A 23042-nucleotide genomic window follows, 5' to 3' on the forward strand; every position below is an offset into this window, starting at 1 on the left:
TTATTAATGTTTTGTGCTAATATTGAAGTACTGTGACCATCACTGTCATGGACCACCACGGAGGGATAAGTAAGACTTTTTAGACTGGTAGCACTGTACTGCTGGATTAAACATCTCAAGAATGCAACTGAGGTGGCATTGTTATATGTAACAGCTAGGAATTATCATGTTTTCTGTGTTTTCTATAAACGTATTTAAAAATGAGTAAATTCTCACTGTCAGATTTCACTACATTTCTCTAGTCCCCTCTCATGCTAGCTCAGGTAGAAGAAATGTGTGACTCAACATCAGCTGTCCTCATGATCCATTCAGATACATTATTCTCATCTTGTGGATGGATCAGTTGCCTGAGGTCTAAAAACAGCTCCAAATAATTGTAGTTAGACAAAATCTGTAAGACCACATGACATATAGAAGGTAGTTTACAAAATACACTTGGCCCAAAAAGTTATAGTAAAGTCTATTTGGGTTACCTATACTATTTCCTTTGCTTAGTAATTTGACAAAGGCTACATATCAATAACTGCAACATATTTATTATAATTTTCTGCATCATGTAATTAGAATTTTAATAAATCTTATATGTTTGTATTTCCTAATCAGAAGTCTGTAATAGTTTTAGCTTTTTTATATGTAAATCCATACTATTTCATATATGTACTTTCTACATGGTTGATATACATCATTTATCATTATTAGCAGGAAACATTGGGATTTTGCAGATATTTCTAGATATTCTTACTAAATATGAAGGTTTTTTTATTCATTTCACATTTATACAAAATTATATGACATTTTGGAAAAAAAAAACAACCTAGAAGTCCAGCACTGGACACCATTACTGCAAATATCTCCACTGCCACCATGTATTTCCCTCTGGTACTCAGATGAGCTGGGATCATGGAGATCCAGACACTGCAGAACAGCAGCATGCTGAAGGTGATGTACTTGGCCTCATTAAAACTGTCAGGTAATGTCCTCACCATGAAAGCCAGAACAAAGCTCACTGCTGCCAGGAGCCCCATATACCCCAATACAGAGTAGAATCCAATAACAGAACCTTCATTACACTGAATGATAATCTTACCAGGATAAGACTGAGTGTCCAGGTCTTGGAATGGGGGAGAGATTGATAACCAGATCAAACAGATAACAACCTGAATAGATGAACCCAATAACACTATGGTATAGGGCAGCTTCACACCCAACCATTTTCTCCAAGGGCTTCCAGGTTTAGTGGATTTAAATGCAACACAGACCATAACAGTCTTGGCAAGAAGTGAAGAAATGGCTATTGAGAAGATGATTCCAAAAGTGGTCTCACGTAATCTGCAAGTTACATCGATAGGACGACCAAGAAACAAGAATATGGAGAGGAAGTTCAGGATGATGGAGACCAGGAGGAGATAACTCAGGTTTCGGTTATTAGCTTTAACAATAGGAGTGTCCCGGTAGTAAATAAATATTCCAAGTACCAAACTAGTTATAAGACAGCCAAAGATTGAAAGAAATGAGAAAACTGCAGCAATTGTGTCATCGTGATAAGAGATGAATTCTATGATTTTAGGTTGGCATTGGTCCCTCTTTTCATTTGACCATTCATCATCTGGACATTTAATGCAGTTATCAGCATCTAAAAGTAGCAAGAACATAATATTGTCAGTGCCGGATCAAGGTTCCTCAGCTCAACCAGAGGAAATGAGGGTTCAGCCTCCAATTATATACATGTACAGTGGTGTAACTTGTGACTGCTGGGCCCACATGCAAAATCTGTAATGGGGTCCTCCACCCATAATGCATCAATTATAGTACTGGTATAGTACATTGCAGTGGTTGGTCCTTTTATCATGCATTTGTGTTAATTAGTTTACCTATAGAGAGAATTATTCATGGAGAATATAAGAACCTAACAGGATTTGTCTATTGTATTCCATCCACCAGAATATGTACATATACGATGACCATGTGATACTGGAAAAAGTATCATCATATCAATCATCACTACACATGATATCATCACTTTAGCCTCATATACCGGTTATATTGGATATCTCTCCTTCTGAACATGTGTCGCAGTCATAGCAGCAGACATGGGTTGTGTTTTCTCTTGTCTTTTTCCTGCTTCCAGGTGGACATTGGTTGGAACAGCGGGATACTGGGATCTAAACAAGAGGAAACCACCTTCAATGATACTTTGTTATTATAATAACTGCAGAAACGACGATTTCTAGTAATATTAGTATCAATAAGTGATATTTCTGTGGATTTTGAGAATACTGATGACATTACCGCAGTTCTTGGACCTCATTTAGATTCAGGCTTCAACAGCCAGTGTTATATTCCCCAAAAGCTCACAAATTCAGTCTGGCATATTATTACATTAAAGGTGCGTTCACAAGAGCGTATATCGGCTCGGTTTCCACGCCGAGCCGATATACGTCCTCCTCGTCTGCAGTGGGGGAGCCTGGAAGAGCCAGAAGCAGGAACTGAGGCTCCCGCCCCCTCTCTGCCTCCTCTCCGCCCCTCTGCACTATTTTCAATGGGAGGAGGCGGGCGGGGCGGGGCTAAGGTCCCGCGAATTAGCCACGCCCCCACCCCGCCTCTCTTCATTGCAAATAGTGCAGAGGGGTGGAGGGGAGGCAGAGAGGGGGCGGGAGCTCAGTTCCTGCTCCTGGGCTCTTCCAGCCTCCCCCCCCTGCACATGAGGACAACGTATATACGTTCGTGTGAACGCACCCTAAAATAGGAAAAAATACATTCGCAAAAACCATCCTGAAAAGTTTTACTGTACTTTTTAAATATTTCTCTCTAATGAATATATTTGGCACATAATTCAGTTGCCCTAAGTACATTTTTAACCTCTTGGTGACATAGCTAATTGTAGCCTTAGGAACCACTAAATCATTTCCTCTTTTGTGCTACACTGGTCATTCCTTTTTTTTTTTTTTCAATTCAGTGCAGCCGTTAAAGACCTTGTATTTTGGAGGATGCGTTGACGTACAGAGGGAATGATCACTGGCTACCACCAGATTCCCGAGGAGGCAGATTGTGAAAAACTCTCCAATGACTCCAAAAGATCTGTAGCAAGATGTCGTGGCAGCAGACAATTAGGATTCTGTTTGCAGAGTAAAGCAAACACTAAACACTGAAGGCCTTAATGCTCCTCTAAAACTGGAGGAGGAAGAATGAAGCTTACGCTAAAAAGAACACCCTGCATATAGTGAAGCATGGCGATGGCTCGGTGATGATTTGCTTCCTCTACCACTGGAAACCTGCAATGTGTGGAAGGCAAGATGGATTTCAAGTATCAAGAAATCCTAGAAGAAAAACTTCATGCTTTCTGTGAGGAAGCTAAAGTGTGGACATCATTTGACCTTCCAACTGACAGGTTGTGTTTCTGGGAGCTGTAGTTCTATGGATTTACTGGAGCACAATTACACAGGTGTGGGATTATTGAGCTAGCTGGATGTGGTGTTCTCCAACCAGCCTATCCCCACTGTTCTGCTGTACATATAAACCAGCCTCTCTTTCTAGAGGATGCTGGTTGCCCACTACCCTGGTATATGCATTAAAGTATATTGTTGTGTAGGTGTGTAGAGTGATATGTACTGAATGTCCCTGCAGGTGGCTGGACATGGGAGTCCTGTTCAGTGTAAATGGTGTTATGTGTAGTATACAATCCCTGGTGTGTTCGTGTGAACTGTGTCCTGTGCTGCTTGGACCGTTTACCATCTAGGGTGAGGTAAGTCCCTAGGTTCCAGAGGGGATCATCCCGCATACAGGCAGGTTTCACGTGGTTGCTGTCTTGTTAGAGTATAGAACCACAAGACAACGAGGCCCCCTGAAGCGGGCTCATGGGCTTAGGTGTTTTGGCCAAAAAATGAACCAATATCACATACCTAATCTATTCCATCAGTGTATGCATGCTGGTATCCTAGATAAGTGTTTTGGGTCATTTGTCAGTCTGGGAATTATGTCTGCCTGTGAGTCCCAGTTGAGACTGTTATGCAGTTCACCTGTTTTTGGTGTTCCATGTGTATAGCTTTTTAGTTTATGGAGGAATTAGATGCATTAGAGACATTGATCCCAAGCATACTTCAGAATCCACCAAGACCTGGTTTCAGAAGAATTAACTCCCACTGTAGCACCTCCAAGTATGAAATCTGCATGGTGCTTAATCTAAAGCCACACCGTCAATGGCTCAAGTAATCCAAGAATAAAACAAAATGGATAACACACACATTTGAATGAACTTTCTTGCAATTAAGAGGGTGCTTTATAAAGTTTAACTCCTGAAGTCAGCAAATAAGCAATGTTTCTGGCAATGTTAATTATTAGAGATGAGCGAGCATCAAAATGCTAGGGTGCTTGTTGCTCGAGTCGAACTTTTCGTAATACTCGAGAGCTCGTTTCGAGTAATAAACCCTATTTATGTCACTAGTCGACTCGTGCATTTTTGTATAGGACCGATGCTCCGCATACCTGATGACTTGTGAAACACCAGAAAACATCAGAAAGTCATGAAAACGCAAAAGAAACGGATAGAGAAGGGCAGGGGCAGCATGCATGGCTGCATCCCAGGCTCCCAGGTCCCACTATTAAGCCACAATGGGGGCAATAGTCTGGCGCTCACCCCCCTAACAATTCACTTAGGACAAACTCTCATTAGCAAGGCACATGCGCTGGCACATCTTAGCTAAGCACCACACTACCTGCAACCAACGACAATCACTGCCTGCGGGTGACACTGCTGCCTCTTCTCCTGGGTTACATGCTGGCATTGCAGTCCACCCCCCCCCCTCCCACACACACACACGACCCTGCGTCCATAGCGCACACACATTTTTTTCTGCTCAGTTTTCAGCTTGTCTCATGCCACATGTTCGCTTCATAGCTATACCACCCTCATGTCTATTTCTAAGTGTGTATGCGATGAGGAGGAACTGGAGGCACACACTGCAGAGGGTTGGCAGGGCCAGGCAGCGACCCTCTTTGAAAGTGTGGGCGATAGCCCACGATGCTGTTGAGAATTAATGATAAATTGACGTACGATCATCATTCCAATTCCGTAACACCTCCGTCACAAAATTGTCAGGAGCCACAAAGGGGGGCATAAAGGGGACTCAGGTGCCAGCACTTGTACACATCTCTACTATGCAGCAGCACATACTAACACCAAAGATTGGTTTGAAGCAGGAGGTGTCGCAAAAGTAACCACCACAGTAACCCTGTGAAAGTCTCATGAAATCACTAACGCTCCCTGTGAATGCTCAAATCCTGTATCTCGGATAACAGTGGTAATTTGTAGCACGACAGATAATCTATGCAGGCCAACGCAGATCCCCAGACCCCAAGTAGGAGGAGGTGGCATAAATAGCCCAAGAAACCATGACTGAGGTAGGACCCGCAATACTCTGTGTGGGAAGCATGCGAACGGGTCCTGGGTCAGGCTCGGTACCAGCCTCCACCTTGTGTGACCCAAGGTGCCCTGAGTTACATAGCAATGTCCACATGCTATTCATTCTGTGTAGGTGTCACAGATGCAATAGAAAAAGCCATCTGCACTCTGCACCCTACCCAAGTCAGTCAGTGTTTTTGTGCCAGACAGGAAAACAGCGCTATGGGAAGTCTTTGTGCACCCACAGCATAGGCGAGCCAAAGGAACCCAAGGAAAGTATTACACATAAAGAAATCACAGCACCTAAACAAGGCAGTTTCACGCTGCCAGGGACCTCCACCTCAGCTCACACCCAAGCAGGAGAAGGAGGTGGCATAACAAGGTGCCCTAAGTTGCATAGCAATGGGAAATCCATGTGTCCCCACACAATTCATTTTGTGTAGGTGTCAGATAGCTCAACATCGCAAGAGAAAATCTTTGAGTTCCTTGGACTTACCTATGCTGTCAGTGCACAAAGATGGTATTACACAGGAAGGAATCAGAGTGCCCAAACATGGCAGAGTTTTACCCTCTCGGCCCACATTCCTCCCCTAGTCAGTTAGTACATTTGTGCCAGATAGGTAAAACACCACGATGGGAAGTCTTTGTGCACCCATAGTATAGACAGACCCCTGTAACATTTTTGTTGCAAAAGTTAAGGCAGACCCCTGTAACATTTCTGTAGGAAAAGCATAGGCGGACGCCAGTAACATTCCTGTAGCAGAAGTATAAGCAGACCCCAGTAACATTTCAGTAGTAAAAGTATTGGCAGACCCCTGTAACATTTCTGTAGCAGAAGTATAGGCAGACCCCAGTAACATTTCTGTAGCAGAAGTATAGGCAGACCCCTGTAAAATTCCTGTAGTAAAAGTATAGGCGGACCCCTGTAACATTCATGTAGTAAAAGTATAGGCGGACACAAGTTACATTCCTGTAGCAGAAGTATAGACAGACCCCTGTAACATTCAAGTAGCAAAGGTATAGGCAGACCCCGTAACATTTCTGTAGCAAAAGTTTATGCAGACCCCTGTAACATTTCTGTAGCAGAAGTATAGGCAGACCCCTTTAACATTTCTGTAGTAAAAGGATAGGCGGACCCCAGTAACATTTCTGTAGCAAACGTATAGGCAGACGACAGAAACATTTCTATAGCAAAAGTATGGGCAGACCCCTGTAACATTTCTGTAGCAGAAGTATAGGCAGACCCCTGTAACATTCCTGTAGTAAAAATATAGGCAAACCGCTGTAACATTTCTGTGGTAAAGGTATAGGCAAACCCCAGTAACATTTCTTTAGCAAAGGTATGGGCAGACCCCAGTAACATTTCTGTAGCAAAGTTAAAAAAAAAATTAGTTAGATAACATTATAGGCGAGGGCTAGAAAAATTGGTGTACCAAGAGTACAAGAGTACCACTGAAAAATTGCGCAACCGCGAGGGCAGGTGTGATGCATAAACATTTTTTGAAGATACAGCTCACTGTTGCTTAATTTGTTACAGAACCTGTAGGCAGCCCTGTGAAAAAAAATGATTTCTGTTAAAGTATCAATACTTTTGAAACTTTGAAAAATTGTAAAAAAATTATAAGCTGAGCCTTTTAGGCCGCAAAAAAAATTGGCAGTTCAACGTGATGAAATGCTGTTTTAGGAGGAGGAGGAGTAGTAATATCCGAGAGCGATTGACAAAGCTAATTCCCCCTTTTTTCCGGTGATAGAGAATGCTTATTTATCCGGTCGCAGCAAAAAGAATCATTAGGTTCCTCTGCTCTCGGCCGGTGGAGAAAAGAAGTCTGGGGAAATCCAGCCTTTGTTCATCTTTATAAGTGAAAGCATGTCGGCACTTTGTCCACCACGGCTCTGTGGTATTGCATCACTCTCGAACCCCTTTCCTCTTCGGGAATGAGAGTGGAAAGATTCTCCTCATACCGTGGGTTGAAAAGGGTGTACACCCAGTAACCCCTGTTTGTCAGAATGCGTCTAACATGAGCGTCACAAAAAAAGGCAGCCTAACATGAAGTCAGCCATGTGTGCCAGGGTACCAGTGCGCAACACATCACTGTCCTCACTAGGAAGATGGCATTCATGAACCTCCTCCTCTACACCCCATGCATGCTTAACAGATGAGAGGCAAGCAGCATGGGTAGCCTGTGCAGTGTGCCCAGCTGTCTCTTCCCCTCCTCCAAAACACACTGAGATATAGACATTAGGGTGGTCTGGCTATCAAGTGACATACTGTCATCCCCCATCTCCTGTTCCAACCGCAAAGCATCGGCCTTTATGCTTTGCAACAAACTTCTCAGCAGGCAAAGCAGCTGGATGGTAATGCTAATGATTTCAGCTCACCATCTGGGTAGACTCCTCAAAGTTTCTGAGAACCTGGCAGATATCTGCCATCCATGCCCACTTCTGAGTAAAGAAATGGGGAGGCGGACTACCACTACGCCACCCGTGTTGCAGCTGGTATTCCACTATTGCTCTACGCTGCTCGTACAGCCTGGCCAACATATGCAGCATAGAATTCCAGCGTGTGGGCACATCGCACATCAGTCGGGGCTCTGGCAGCTGAAACCGATGTTGCAGGGACCTTGGGGTAGCAGCATCCGTGGTGGACTTGCGGAAATGTGAGCAGACGCGGCGCACCTTGCTGAGCAGGACAGACTAGTGGTGGTAGTTTTTCAGAAACCGCTAAACCACCAGATTGAAGACGTGGGCTAGGCATGGCACGTGTGTGAGGCTGCCGAGCTGCAGAGCCACCACCCAGTTACGGCCGCTGTGACACACGACCATGCCCGGTTGGAGGCTCAGTGGCGAGGTCAGAGGTCGGTCTGCTCTGTCAGACCCTGCAACAGCTTGGGGGCCATGTTCCTCTTGTCACCTAAGCTGATTAGTTTCAGCACGGCTTGCTGACACTTGCCCATCGCTGTGCTGCCGCGCACTACTGACTACTGGCGACGTGCTCACACTTCTTAATTGAGAGGTAGAGGTGTCGGAGGAGGAGGAGGGGGAGGGTTTGGAGGAGGTGGCATAAAACGCTACAGATACCAGCACCGAGGTAGGACCCGCTATTCTGAGTGTGGGTAGGACGTGAGCGGTCCCAGGCTCTGACTCGGTCCTAGTCTCCACCAAATTCACCCAATGTGCCGTCAGGGAGATTTACTGGCCCTGCCCGCCAGTACTTGTCCACATGTGCGTGGTTAAGTGGACCTTCCCAGTACCACGTTGGTAAGGGCACGATTTATGTTTCGGGAGATGTGCTGGTGTAGGGCTGGGACGGCACACCGGAAAAATAGTGGCGAATGGGGCTCAAGTAGCACGGGACCGCCGCCGCCATCATGTTTTTGAAAGCCTCTGTTTCCAAATCCTGTACGGTAGCATCTCCAGACTGATTAATTTGGCAATGTGTACGTTTAACGCTTATGCATGCGGGTGGGTAGTGGTGTATTTGCACTTTCGCTCCAATGCTTGTGTTAGCGACAGCTGAACGCTGCGCTGAGAGACATTGCTGGATGGAGTGGAGAACGGTGGAGGTGAGGGTGTGGGTGCAGGCCGGAAGGCATTCGTGCATGTGTCCTGAAAGGGGGATTGGATCTCTCTGGCAGGTTGGGGTACAAGGGAAGAGGCAGTGGTGTGACCCAGAGACGGTGAATGGCCTTCGTCCCACCTTGTGGGGTTTTTAGCCATCATATGCCTGCGAATGCTGGTGTTGGTGAGGCAGGTAGTGGTGGCTCCCCGGCTGATCTTGGTGCAACACAGGTTGCACACCACTGTTTGTCGTTCGTCTGTGCTCTCACTAAAAAACATCCACACCTTTGAACACCTAGTCCTATGCACGGAGTCTTGCCGTGAGGGGCTGCTTTGGGAAACAGTTAGGGGAGTCTTCGCTCTGGCCCTGCTGCTACCCTTGGCCACTCCACTGCCTCTTCCAACCTGTCCTGCTGCTGCACTTGCCTCCCCCTCTGAAGCCCTGTCCTCGGTAAGCTTAGCAAACCAGGTGGGGTCAGTCAATTCATCGTCCAGCTGCTTTTCCTCCGAATCCTCTGTGCGATCCACCCTCAGATTTACTGCCCTTACTACTACCTCACTGACAAACAACTTTGTCTCATCATCATCCTAACCCAGAAAAAGCTCTTGAGACAGTTGCCGGAAGTCCCCGGACTCCGGGAACTTTCCAAAGGTTGGGCATCGGTCACGACAAACTCCTCAGGTGAGAGAGGAACCAGTTTTTCCCTCTCATGGCAGGGAGCTGAGAACAGTTCCTGGGAGTCTGCCTGCTCATCAGAATATGTCATTTTCAAGGAGTAAGAAGGCTGGGAGGAAGGAGGAGCAGCCAGAGGATTCAGAGTTGCAGTCCCTAGGCCGGGAGTAGTGGACTGTGTAGAAAACTGGGTGGTCGATACACTGCTGGACGCATTTTCTGCCATCCACGACAGTACCTGTTCACACTGCTCTGTTTGCAATAAAGGTCTACCACGCGGACCCATAAATTCTGATATGAAGCTGAGGACCCGAGAAACTTGCCTCTCTCCTAATCTCACAGCAGCCGGCTGAGATTCACCATGACCAGGAACTCGGCCTGTGCCCACACCCTCACTTGGACGTCTTCGTCCGCGTCCACGTCCTCGACCCTTACCCCTACTGCTCTTCATGGCGGATTATGAATAGAGTAGGGCCCAAATAAATTACCCCACTGTACAGCACTGACAACTGTGGCTTAATTCACCGCACAGAGACTTGTAGATAGCGGAGGCTCTATGCTGTGACTTGAAAAAATTAACCTGCCGTCTTGCGCTGATACCTAGGGGTAATTTACTGCTCGCAGAGACATGTAGATTATAGAGGCTGTGGGGAGTGGGAGAAGACTCTAAAGCCCGTGGATAGAGCTGGTAACTGCGACTATCTCAACCTCACCAAGGAAAGGGTATTGTGAGATGCTCTGCACAGCGGCAGAGTTGAAATACTTTGCAGTGGCCCAGGAAATATTACAGCACTGTTTAGCGGTGAGACCGCTGTCTAATGCACTACAGACACAGAACGGTATAACTGAGGTTGTTCGCAGTAGGCTAGGAGATGTTAGAGAGCAGTTTCACGATGAGACCTGGTTGTACGGCACTGGAGCCTGAGAATGCTATTACTGAAAACCTGGGAACAGGTCTAGATGCGTAATACAAAAATGGATGCACCACAACTCCCAGCAGGCCACAACTTAAATGCACATGGTCAGATGTAGCCCTAAGAAGGAGCTTTGGTGTTATTGCACGGAGGATCAGGACTGAATAGTGTATAACTTTCCCTATAGAAGTGGCTGTGCCTCAACACTCTGTGTCTAATGTACTGCAGACAGAGAACGGTATAAAGGAAGTTGTTCGCAGTAGGCTTGGAAATATTTGAGTGCAGTTTCACGGAGAGAGCTGGTTGTATGGCACTGCAGCCTGAGAATGCTATTACTGAAAGGCTAAACACAGGCAGAGATGCGTAATACAAAAATGGATGCACTACTACTCCCAGCCAGCCACAAGTATAATGCACACGGTCAGATGTAGCCCTAAGAAGGAGCTTTGGGGTTTTTGCACGGAGGATACGTACTGTATAGTGTATATAACTTTCCCTATAAAAGTTGCTGTGCCTCAACACTGTCTAATTCACTGCAGACAGAGAACGGTATAAATGAAGTCACTCGCAGCTGGCTAGGAAATATTAGAGTGCAGTTTCACGGTGAGAGCTGGTTGTACGGCACTGCAGCCTGAAAAAACTATTACTGAAAAGCTAGGAACAGGCCTAAATCCTTTATACAAAAATGGATGCACTACAACTCCGAGCAGGCCACAACTAAAATGCAAATGGTCAGATGTAGCCCTAAGAAAGACCATTGGGGCTCTTGAAGACAGGATCCCACTCTAACACTTTTCCTTTATAAGCAGCTCCTTCCCTAACCTCTGAATAATACACTGCAGACTGAGAACACTATAGCTGAAATGGCCTGCACAGCCCGAGATGGAAAAAAAATGGTGTACTACTGCTCCCAGCCAGCCACAACAGTAATGCACACGATGAGGAGTAGCCCTAAGAAAGACTGTTCTGGTTCTTAAAGACAGGCTCCTACACTAACACTATCCCTGTATAAGCAGCAGCACTTTCCCTAACCTCTGCCAGCATACGTCTGAGGTGACCGCGGGCGGGACCAGTTTAAGTACTCAGCAGTCACCTGATCTCTCCAGCCACTCACCACTATCGGGGGTGGGATAGGGCTGGCACGTCACAGCAGGAAGTGGTAATGCCTTCCCCGCATGTCTATTGGCTAGAAAATGGCGCTAAACATGCGGGGAAGGAAATGCAATTGACTCGAGTACCGCGTGGTGTTCGTCTCGAATAACGAGCATCTCGAGTACCCTAATACTCGAATGAGCATCAAGCTCGGACCAGTGTGCTCGCTCATCTCTATAATTTAGCAAGTCACGTGTAGGTAAATATATGTAAAAGACATATTCAGCTTGTCAAGAAGGCAGGCGTTCTTGATGGATCAAAAGCAATCAAAAACATGTGGAGCAGCGGATCCATGCTAACCAGTAGAGGTGACTCTGATATCCTTGCATCCACACCCCAACATTTTTTTTACTGGTTTTGACTTATCTTGCCTTCTTGACAACCTTGACCTGTTCGCAAATATATATATATATATATATATATATATATATATATATATATATATATATAAAGTGATAAAGGGCTTTGCCCAAAATTGTGCAATTGGTAGGCTTAATAAAGCACACTTTTAATTGCAAGAAAATTCTTTTAAGTGTATCCTATCTAGTGGGGTGACTTAGCGGCACAGCAAGCAGAGGCACATTGTGAGAGCTCCAGGATATATTTACCAAAAAACAAGCATCTGCTTCTAAAGTTTGAATTGCTTCCTACTGTGGATCACCTGGTTCCTTTCTCCTCACCAAGAGTTCTCCTCGAAGTGTCTCCAAAAGATTCTGCTATGCTGCAGCGCCTGAATCTCAACTATACCTGCTGCTGGTACACTGATGTGGAGCCCATCTGCCTCACGTTTTTCACTCCTGGAGTGCCACATGGAGGCATGGCTAAGGAGACCAGTCCCTGAGGAGAGATTTCCTTCACCTGATATCAGAGGTGAGCAATACACACCTGCCCTGAACTCCTGCTGCACACAGCTGACTATCCTGCACACCACCAAGTCCTCTACTACAGTACCAGAAGTCAGGCACCCCACAGCTTCCCACAGAGTCCTGTTGTAACACTGCTCCAGCGGTGCTACATAAATAAGGTCCTCCATCTTCTGGTTCTTATTGAGGACTTCTGTCTCCCCATTACCCAGGGCCTGAAATCTTTTATCACTGCGGGTATAACTCTGCCACATTTTCTATCAGTTCTGTGAACTCTGCACCTACATAGGCCTTGAATCACCTACATTGTCTTGAAAACCGAGCAGACCAAATGCATCACTTGCACCTATGAGTTTTCTCCTCCTCTGCTACTTAAAGAGCTGCCAAGCACTCCAGACTTATTGGAGAGAATGATTCTATGTCATGATTACTGACTATTTTAAAAAGAAGTCAGAACCAGTACCTCACCCCTTCACTAACTCACCCAAGACAATCACTTAATGTTCTACATACTGTATCCCTCCAGGGAATGAGAAGCATTTTTTAATCCAAATTCAGCATTATTCAGGAACCTTCTCGGTCAGAAATGTAACTCCTATTATCTTCACTGTCCTCGGGTCTGATTTCTAAAGAATATGATGGTCGTAGTCACCAGTCCTCCCCTCCTAAACCTACCTTAATTTTAGCCTGGGAGGAATAATTTGGAACTTCTTTCTCAAAAGAGACTTTTTTCCTTTAAACTCTCACACTCCCATTGCTTTTGCAGATGTGTTAAAATTCAGGAGAATTCTTTCAAAACCCTGACTAAGTGGTACCAGAACCCTTGACTTCCTTTATAAACTAATTTTATTCCTTCAGACAAGTGCTAGTGGTGCAATGCTTATCCCAGCACAAGCTCTCACATTTGGGTGGACTGTCCTAAAATCCTACATTTCTGGAACACAATATCTGACTCTATGAAACGAATTACAGGCAAAAAGATTTCTTTAACCCTGACACTTGTACTACTCTGGCTTTACACAAAATGTTCCCTTCCTAAATGTAATGAGCTCATTACACAAATGATCACAGCTGAAGAAATGACTCATTCTAAAGCACTAGAGATACCAAGAACCACGTCCTATACAGAATTGGTTCTTGACACTCTGTAGGATGGAGGAGGTGGCTTCCTGGGGGAATAGACAACACAGTAAATTCTAACAAATAGGGTCCCCTTGATTGTCCTACCCATATTCCAAATACTTTTCGTCACCGCCTTCCATACTATAATGATCCATTAATCTTCTCTCTGTAACTGTTCTTCTCTATTTGTTAAAACGTAAACTATAATTAGTGGTAGCATGGTGAGAGGAGGATGCATCTATATGCACTCCTCAGTCAGTAAGTTACGGCCATTTTCTGTGATTGTTTTTAATTCTTGATTTCCCCTTCTGTGATGCAACTATAAGATATGTGCCTTTTTTAAGAAAAGCAATCAGACAAAACATATCTGTTGTTTTTCATGTGATTTAAATTAAACTGCTATTGGGGGTGTAACTGAATTAAAATGGACTCCAGAAGCTTGTTTTCCAGACACACCGATTCCAGTGGCACTGCTGGGATATATAGTTAAAATAACTTATAATTATAGCACAATTAAAACTAATGACTCGCAGGTGACATCATTTCTGATTTAAGTCACTCACTTTCTCAGCTCTTCTTCATCTGGCTCAAACCAGAATTTAAAGCAAAGCTCAGCTATGCCTGTGACTATTGTCATAATAGGTAAAACAAAATCTGCAATTACCAACAGCACACTCTATCCAGCTAAAAATAGCGAGGGGGAATTATAATGCAGAGCCACAATTCAGAGACCAGAACCCAGGACCCATAGACAAATCCAAAACGTATAGGTCGATTGCGTCAGCTTAAATGGCAAGTCTACTATAAAAATAGAGTTTTATTTCATTCCAAAATGTAAAAAGCTAGTTTTCGGTCCAAGAACAGGGACCATTTTCAAGCATAGCTTCATGCTTGAAAAAGGTTCCTGTTTTTGGACCAAAACAGTTTTTTTTACATTTTGGAATGAAATAAAACTCTATCTTTATAAAAGACTTGCCATTTATGCTGACACAATCTACTTATTTTTTTGGTATTGTCATAATAGGGGGATGTTTTCTACTATAACTCGGGCTCCCATGGATGCTGTTCCTATGGATGTCCCAGTTACAGTACAATAAAAAAAATGACACTGAGAATTTCCCCCACGTCTTATATGACATCATGTGGGACACAAATGTTGAAAGAATAGTTACAAAAGTAAGTGAAAAAGAAAGACTACAAGATAAAAAAAGAATCAACCCACCATTCATGCCAACCTAAACCAACTCTATATTCGCCCTGTAATATGAAACTATATAAATAATACAGGTTGTAGTCAAAAAGCCTGAACTGTTGCTAGACCTCAATACAGGTGTCAGATTTTAAAATAACTCTATTGTACTTGAATAGGAAGGTACGATGGTATGATGAGTAGCGTGTGAGAAGCAGAAATCCACTTACCACATCTCTCTAAATGCCATAGAACTGCCCGTATGACTGAAGTAAGGAAATGTAAGTTATAGTAGTACGACATATATGAAAACGTATTTGAAGGGGCCTCCTTCTAATAGGATAGTGGTAGATAATCCAGGAAGTTACCCACCATCATTTGCAGGAGATCCAGGTATTGATACACATTGGGCCTCCTTCAAGTATGCTTTCGCTTAGGTTGTACTACCAGAAATTATGTTTCCCTACTTTGGTCATAGCAGTCGTTCCAACACACTTAGAGACAAGGTAAGCGGATTTCTGATTCTTGCATGCTACTCTTCAACTTTGCAATAGGGTTATACTCTCACTTGGGGCCACAACACGATATTTAAATACATGTTCTGGGCCCCCAGGGACCCTTGTGCTATACCTTCCTACTCAAGCATGCTATTGTTATTGCAATATAGGACACCAATATTGAGATATAGTGCTAGGTCAGTCTTTTTGACTATACTGTGTCAATCAAAACATCCAAAACAAAATGGGCAATCCATTTTAAAAATAAAGAACTTTAAATTGCAAAAACATTTTTTACAGCAATAAGTTTGGGATCACATGTGGCTGATTTGCTTCAAATTTTTGTGCAGCAGATTTCACCCCTTCCTTTGAATTAAATTGAAAGATTGATATCTGCTCCAAATCTGCACCAAAATCTGGAGCAAATCAGCAAAACATGAATACACCCTAAAAAATAGTCCTATATGGTGGATATAAAATGCCATGTTTTTTCATGTTATAAAATACGACAAAGGGGAATAACTTCAGACTTCATTGTTACCCATTATTTGTACAATTCCACTGAAAAACAAACTGAAATTTTAGGGTGATAAAGTGAAAAAAAACCTAAAATAATGTGGTTGCCTACATATGCACACACTAAAACTAATATTTTGTTGATGTACCCTTTGACTTTATGGTAGCCTTCAGTCTTTTTGGGAAAGTGTCTATCAACATGGCACATCTTGACCTGACCATCTGTGCCAACTCTTCCTTGCAAAAACACTCCAAATCTGTCAGATTGTGAGGGCATCTCACATGTATCGCTATCTTCAGGTCAGCTCACAGATCTTCAATGAAATTCAGGTCTGGGCTTCAGCTGAACCATTGCAAAACTTTGACTTTCTTCTGGTGAAGCCCTTTTTTTGTTGTTTGGAGATATGTTTCTGTCATTGTCACACTGAAAGGTGAAATTCCTCTTCATCTTCAGCTTTTTAGAGTCTGAAGTCTTTGTGCCCAAATAGACTGATATTTGGCATAGTTCAAAATTCCCACCACCCCAACTAAAGCCCCAGTTCCAGCAGCAGAAAACAGCCCTAAGGCATAATGCTGCCTATACCATGCTTCATTTTGGCAATGTGTTCTCCTCATGATTTGCAGTGTTGGCTTTGAGTCAAACATACCTTTTGTAATTATGGCCAAAAGGTTCACCCTTGCTCTCATCAGATCCTAACATGTTCTCCCACATATTTTTGCAGACTTCACAAACTTGACAAATTTTAGCAAAGCATAGCCAGGCTTGGATGTCTTTCTAAGTTAGAAAAGGCTTCCATCTTGCCACACTACTGCACAGCCCAGAAATAAGAAGAATACTTGAGATGGTTGTAACATGCTCTCTACAACAAGTACTTGCAAGAAATTCCTGAAGCTCCTTTAATGTTGCTGTAGGCCTCTTGGCAGCCTCATGGACCAATTTTCTTCTGGTCTTTTGATCAATTTTGAGGGACCTGCAGTTCTTGATAATGTCACTGTTGTGACAAATTTAATCCAATTATTCATGACCATCTTGACCATCTACTGTGTTCCATGGTATATATAATGACTTGACATTTTTTTAGTACCCTTCTGACTGATTCAGTTCAACAAGCACATCCCTTTAATGTACTGTAAGCTCTTTATGGCCCAACAAAGAACATGTCAGCAAAATCCTGAACTTTATATGGGGAAAATAAGAATCACTGTAAATAATGGCAAAGGAGTAAGAACTACTATTTTTTATGAATTTAAATATAATTGGCTAATTTTGAGTGCAACCACATCCCTAAAAAATAAGAGGATGTTCATATTTGAGTTTTTTCTTTACATTTTTACACCCTTAGGCCTTAGTCACACGGGCGCATCGGCACCCGTACACCGGCGCCGATGCGCCCGTCTGACTGTCAGTGAGAAGACGGACGTACCTGCAGACGGCCGTCTGTCTGAAGCGCTGGAGGAAAGAACACGTGACCGGCAATGGAGCCCGTGTGACTAAGGCCTTAAAAAAGTTTGTTTTCAAATAGAGTAGTACAGATAATGGATCACATTGAGGGTGGAAATAATTCTGAAATTATTCATCAGACGCAATTTTAACATAACTAAAGCATGTTATTTAAACAGGTGGGAAGACTTTTTATATCCAGTGTATATCACAAAAAACCACCAAAAATAATTTTGGCAGCCCAATAAAAATATAGGGCCATAAAACGACCACATACATAAAATTGCTAAAAGTGTTTGATCTTTTTGAACCAAAATACTCTGGTCCTTAAGAGGCTTAAAGAAGTATAACCCACATGCCCTACCTCTTTTGTGTCCTTCCATGTAATTGCTTGGACATCGATTTGAAGCTGATGTCCTTCTGCAGCCCAAGGTGTGAAGTTCCCAACATGAGCATTATATATGGATAACTTATCTTTATATATCCAGTTTATTATCTTATATGTGTGAACAGTTTCTCTATTCTCATCAAAGTATGGTACAGATGTCATGGAGTCATATGAAGTCTTCATCAGTTTAAGGAGGTGATGAAGCTGATTGATAAAAAAGATATTATTGTTTATCTGTATGACTTCTACCTATATGAGGGGGTGCTGATAAGTCTTTGGCTTTGTGTTCTTTTTTTGTCTCTATGGTAACGAATGTTACATCACATGAAAGCCTTATGTGTCTAATATAGGTTTTCAAAATTTTGTGTTTGTAGCTTAGGGCAACAATGAACTAGGCACGCAGGAAAACAAAATGGTGGAGTCTAAGGCGATATTCACAGCAAATGAGTGATAAAATTCTTGCTTCTGCAAGGAAAGTCCGCAAAGGATATTCATGGTGATATGTCACAGACATTAGGGGATCAATGCCCTTCATATTCTACAGTTAAGAACTTGGTTGCCAAACTTAAAGCAGGCCACTTCAGCACCAATGATGAGGAACGTCTCGGACGACCGACAGAGGTTGTTGTTCTGGAGATCGTCGATGCTGTGCACAACCTTATACTGTAGAAACGGCGAATTTCAGCTAAAGGAATAGCAGACATCATAGGGGTTTCTCGTGAACGAGTTTGTGTCATTAACCATGAACATGAAGAAGCTATCTGCAAAGTGGGTCCCCAAATGTTTGACAACAGATCAGAAAAGCATGCGAGTGAAAACTTCCCGGTCCATTTGTCAGCGTTGCCAGACTGATAAGTACTTCCTGGATCGACTGGTCACTATGGATGAGACCTGGATTTATTTGTATGACCTTGAAACCAAGGAGCAGTCAACAGAGTGGAGGCACAGTGGTTCTCCTTGCCCAAAGAAGTTCAGGGTGCAAAAATTAGCCACGAAGGTGATGGTGTCTGTGATCTAGGATAAGGAGGTTGTGCTGCTAGTGGACTACCATTAAAATTTTTCCACCATCAATGTCAGGTATTACATTGAACTTTTGGACCAATTGAAGAAAGCTCCTTCAAGACAACACCTCCGCTCACACTGCACAAGTGACCACGGCAAAACAGATGGAGCTAGGCTTCCAGCTGGTTGACCACTCACCTTTTTTACCAGATCTAGCTCCCTCCGACTATTATCTATTTCCAAACCTGAATAAACACCTCAAGGGTACCAAATGTCACATGTACCAAATGTCACCTCATCATTGGTGCTGAAGTGGCCTGCTTTAAGTTTGGCAACCAAGTTCTTAACTGTAGAAATGTCACATGCTTTGTGATGCCATGACTGATACAGATGACTGGTTTGAGGCACAACCAAAATCCTTACTTTTGCAATGCTTACAGAACTTGGAATACTGATGTAAGAAGTCTGTTGACATCAGTGTAGTGTATGTGGAATAAATTTAAAGTTTCATCTTCCTATCTCATTTCTTTCTGGGTAAAGCCAAAGACTTATCAGCACGCCCTCATATAAATAAATACATTAAGGGAACAATACAAGGATTTCTCCCACGATTTGTTTATGCCCAGGACTGCGATGGTAACAAGAGGGCATCCTCCATGTTTAGAAGAAAGCAGGTTTCATCACCAACATAGTAACATAGTTCATAAGGCCGAATGAAGACAATGTCCATCTAGTCCAGCCTGTCTAGCCTCCTGTGTTGTTGATCCAGAGGAAGGCAAAAAACCGCAAGAGCAGAAGCCAATTAGCCCTTTGGGGGGAAAATTCCTTCCCGACTCCCTAATGGCAAATCAGACTAATCCCTGGATCAAACCCCTAATAGTTCCTGCCTGCCTGTATACCCAGATTAACAATTAACCTAAGAGGTATAACCTATAATATCCTTCCTCTCCAGAAAGACATCAAGTTCCCTTTTAAACTCCTCTATGGATTTTGCCATCACCACTTCCTCAGGCAGAGAGTTCCACAGTCTAACTGCTCTTACAGTAAAGAACCCTTTTCTATGTTGGTGATGAAACCTGCTTTCCTCTAATCGTAGCAGATGCCCTCTTGTTACCGTCATAGTCCTAGGTATAAACAGATCCTGGGAGAGATCCTTGCATTGTCCCCTCATATATTTATACATAGTTATTTGGTCGCCCCTTAGCCTTCTCTTTTCTAGAGTAAATAATCACAATTTTGATAGCCTCTCCTGTCATTCCATGTATTAGTTTAGTCGCTCTTCTTTGGCCCCCCTCAAGCACTGTAACATCTATCCTGAGCACCGGTGACCAGAACTGTACACAGTATTCCATGTGGGGCCTGACTAGTGCCTTATATAGTGGAAGGATAATGTTCTCGTTCTTTGCCCCTATACCTCCACTGTCTGACATCTTAAGACATTATGATTTAAGGCTGTACAGCTCCAATGTTGGAAGACGTCCGTCAGGGTTCTCTTACTGTATATTGCCAGCCTCTTTGCGGTCGGAGCCTATCCAACGTGTCACCTCATGCAGTTCTGGCTTTAGACAGTAGATAGCGCCATTGTATAACAGCAGAAAATGAGTAAGTCCCCTAGGACACAGGATACAAATTCGATTGGAAAGGGTTGATGCACCTCAAGTCTTTATTTGCCTTTGCAGCAGCTGACTGGCATTGGTTATTCCAGTTTAGTCTACAATCCACTAGTACTCCCTGGTCTTTTTCCATATCACTTTTCCCTAGCAGTGCCCCATTAAGTGTATATTGGTAACATCGGTTTTTGTTGCTCATGTGCATAACCTTACATTTATCAACATTGAACTTCATTTGCCATCTTTCTGTCCAAGCCCCCAGCTTATCTAGGTCTGTTTGTAGCTGTACGTTTTCCTCCGTTGCATTAATTAAAGGGGTTGTCCCGTGAAAGCAAGTGGGGTTATACACTTCTGTATGGTCATATTAATGCACTTTGTAATGTACATTGTGCATTAATTATGAGCCTTACAGAAGTTATTCACTTACCTGTTCCGTTGCTAGCGTCCTCGTCTCCATGGTGCCGTCTAATTTCAGCGTCTAATCGCCCGATTAGACGCGCTTGCGCAGTCCGGTCTTCTCCCTTCTGAATGGGGCCGCTCGTGCCGCAGAGCTGCTCCTCGTAGCTCCGCCCCGTCACGTGTGCCGATTCCAGCCAATCAGGAGGCTGGAATCGGCAATGGAACGCACAGAGCCCACGGTGCACCATGGGAGAAGACCTGCGGTCCACCGTGTGTGAAGATCCCGGCGGCCATCTTTGCAAGGTAAGTAAGAAGTCACCGGAGCGCGGGGATTCAGGTAAGCACTATCCGTTTTTTTTTTTTAAACCCCTGCATCGGGTTTGTCTCGCGCCGAACGGGGGGGGGGGGGGGGCTATTGAAAAAAAAAAAAAACCTGTTTCGGCGCGGGACAACCCCTTTAAATTGTATAATTTTGTGTCATCTGCAAATATTAATATTTTGCTGTGCAGCCCCTCTATAAGGTCGTTGATAAATATATTGAACAGAGTGGGTCCTAATACTGAACCCTGTGGCCCCCCACTAGCGACTGTGGCCCAATCAGAGTATGAACCATTTATTACCACCCTCTGCTTTCTATCATTGAGCCAATTCTTTACCCAATTACACACGTTTTCACCCAATCCAAGCTGTCTCATTTTGTATATTAGCCTATTATGTGGCACGGTGTCAAATGCTTTAGAGAAGTCCTCATATATCAGATCAATAGACTCTCCCAGGTCCAGCCTAGAGCTTACTTCATCGTAGAAACTGATCAGATTTGTCTGACATGAGTGACCCTTCATGAATCCATGCTGGTGAGGAGTTATTCCCTTCTTCTCCTTGAGGTACTCTTTGATGGCGTCTCTCAGAATCCCCTCGAATATTTTTCCCATTACTGAAGTGAGACTTACCGGTTTGTAGTTACCAGGCTCACTTTTGCTCCCTTTTTTGTAAATTGGAACCACTTTGGCAATGCGCCAATCCACTGGTACTACACCGGTCTTGATAGTGTCTAGAAATATTAGGTATAGTGGCCTAGCTATCTCATCACTTAGTTCCCTTAGTATCCTTGGGTGTAATCCATCTGGGCCCGGCGATTTATCAATTTTAGTTTTCTTTAGTCGCTTCCGCACCTCCTCCTGCGTTAGGTATGAGATATTTTGTGAGGGGTTCATTTTATTCCCCTGCATCTCGTGTGGCATTTCCTTTTCGTTTGTGAATACACTTGAGAAGAAACTGTTTAGTAGATTTGCTTTCCCTTCGTCATCATCAATGATTTCTCCTGCATTATTTTTTAAAGGGCCAGCGCTCTCCCTGCAAATCCTTTTGCTGTTAATATAGTTGAAAAACAGCTTCGGGTTGTTTTTGCTCTCTTTGGCGATCCGTCTTTCTGCTTCCTCCTTGGCAGTTTTGATCGTTTCTTTGCATATTTTGTTTTTTTCCCTGTATGATTTTAGCGCTTCTTCGCTGCCTTGTTGCTTTAGTAGTTTGAACGCTTTCTTTTTTTCGTTTATTGCCCCTCTTACCGTCTTGTCGAGCCACATTGGTTTCCTTTTAGTTGAGTTTCTTTTATTTTTAAAGGGAATGAACTGCTTACATGAGGTGAGTAGGATCCTTTTAAACTTTTCCCATTTGTCCTCTGTACTGTTATTTTTGAGGATGTTGTCCCAATTAATGTTACCGATAGTAGTTCTAAGCTGATCAAATTTTGCTTTACTAAAGTTTAGTTTCTTTGTCGCTCCCTGATAAGGCTTCCTATTGATTGACAGCTGGAAGTTGATTATATTGTGGTCACTGTTCCCCAAGTACCCCTCAACCTGCACCCCCTTTATACGTTCCGATTTGTTGGTTAGTACTAGGTCCAGAATGGCCCTCCCTCTTGTTGGTTCCTGCACAAGTTGGTTCAGGTAATTGTCTTTAATTACTCTCAAGAACTTATTACCCCTGTAAGATTTGCAGGTTTCCTTCTCCCATGTTATATCTGGATGATTAAAGTCCCCCATGATAATTACTTTGTTGCGCTTTGACACCTCTTCTATCTGCCTTAGTAGTAAGTTTTCAGTTTCTTCTGTTGCTTTTGGTGGTCTATAGAAGACCCCTATCAGGATTTTGTTATTTTTTCCTCCCTGTATTTCTACCCACAGAGATTCCACCTGTTTGTCTCCTACCCCTATATCCTCCCGTAGCCTCGGCTTCAAGTTCGATTTGACGTACAGACATACCCCTCCCCCTTTCTGGTTCCTTCGGTCCCTTCTGAAGAGATTGTACCCCTGCAAATTCA

At 43.6% G+C, this 23042-nt stretch overlaps 1 protein-coding gene across 1 annotated transcript; it reads right to left on the bottom strand.

The window, feature by feature from the left end:
* Positions 1-728: 728 nt before the first annotated feature.
* LOC136573452 (vomeronasal type-2 receptor 26-like) lies at positions 729-17873 on the bottom strand. Its single transcript, XM_066574742.1, has 3 exons — positions 17688-17873; positions 2036-2162; positions 729-1633 (listed from the first exon to the last, which is right to left on the bottom strand). Exons 1-3 carry the CDS (start codon positions 17871-17873, stop codon positions 729-731), a joined length of 1218 nt encoding a protein of 405 aa, XP_066430839.1.
* Between the last annotated feature and the right edge of the window lie 5169 nt (positions 17874-23042).

The sequence above is a fragment of the Eleutherodactylus coqui genome, chromosome 7, assembly GCF_035609145.1.
Source record: "Eleutherodactylus coqui strain aEleCoq1 chromosome 7, aEleCoq1.hap1, whole genome shotgun sequence".
Lineage (NCBI taxonomy): Eukaryota > Metazoa > Chordata > Amphibia > Anura > Eleutherodactylidae > Eleutherodactylus > Eleutherodactylus coqui.

Excerpts from the sequence above, each read along its gene's own strand:
- LOC136573452 (XM_066574742.1), bottom strand. The coding sequence starts at position 17,873 with ATGACATCTGTACCATACTTTGATGAGAATAGAGAAACTGTTCACACA. Across the intron at positions 2,163-17,687 it reads CATGGAAGGACACAAAAGAG|ATCCCAGTATCCCGCTGTTC; the intron begins GTAGGGCATGTG and ends CCTCTTGTTTAG. Across the intron at positions 1,634-2,035 it reads AGAGATATCCAATATAACCG|ATGCTGATAACTGCATTAAA; the intron begins GTATATGAGGCT and ends TGCTACTTTTAG.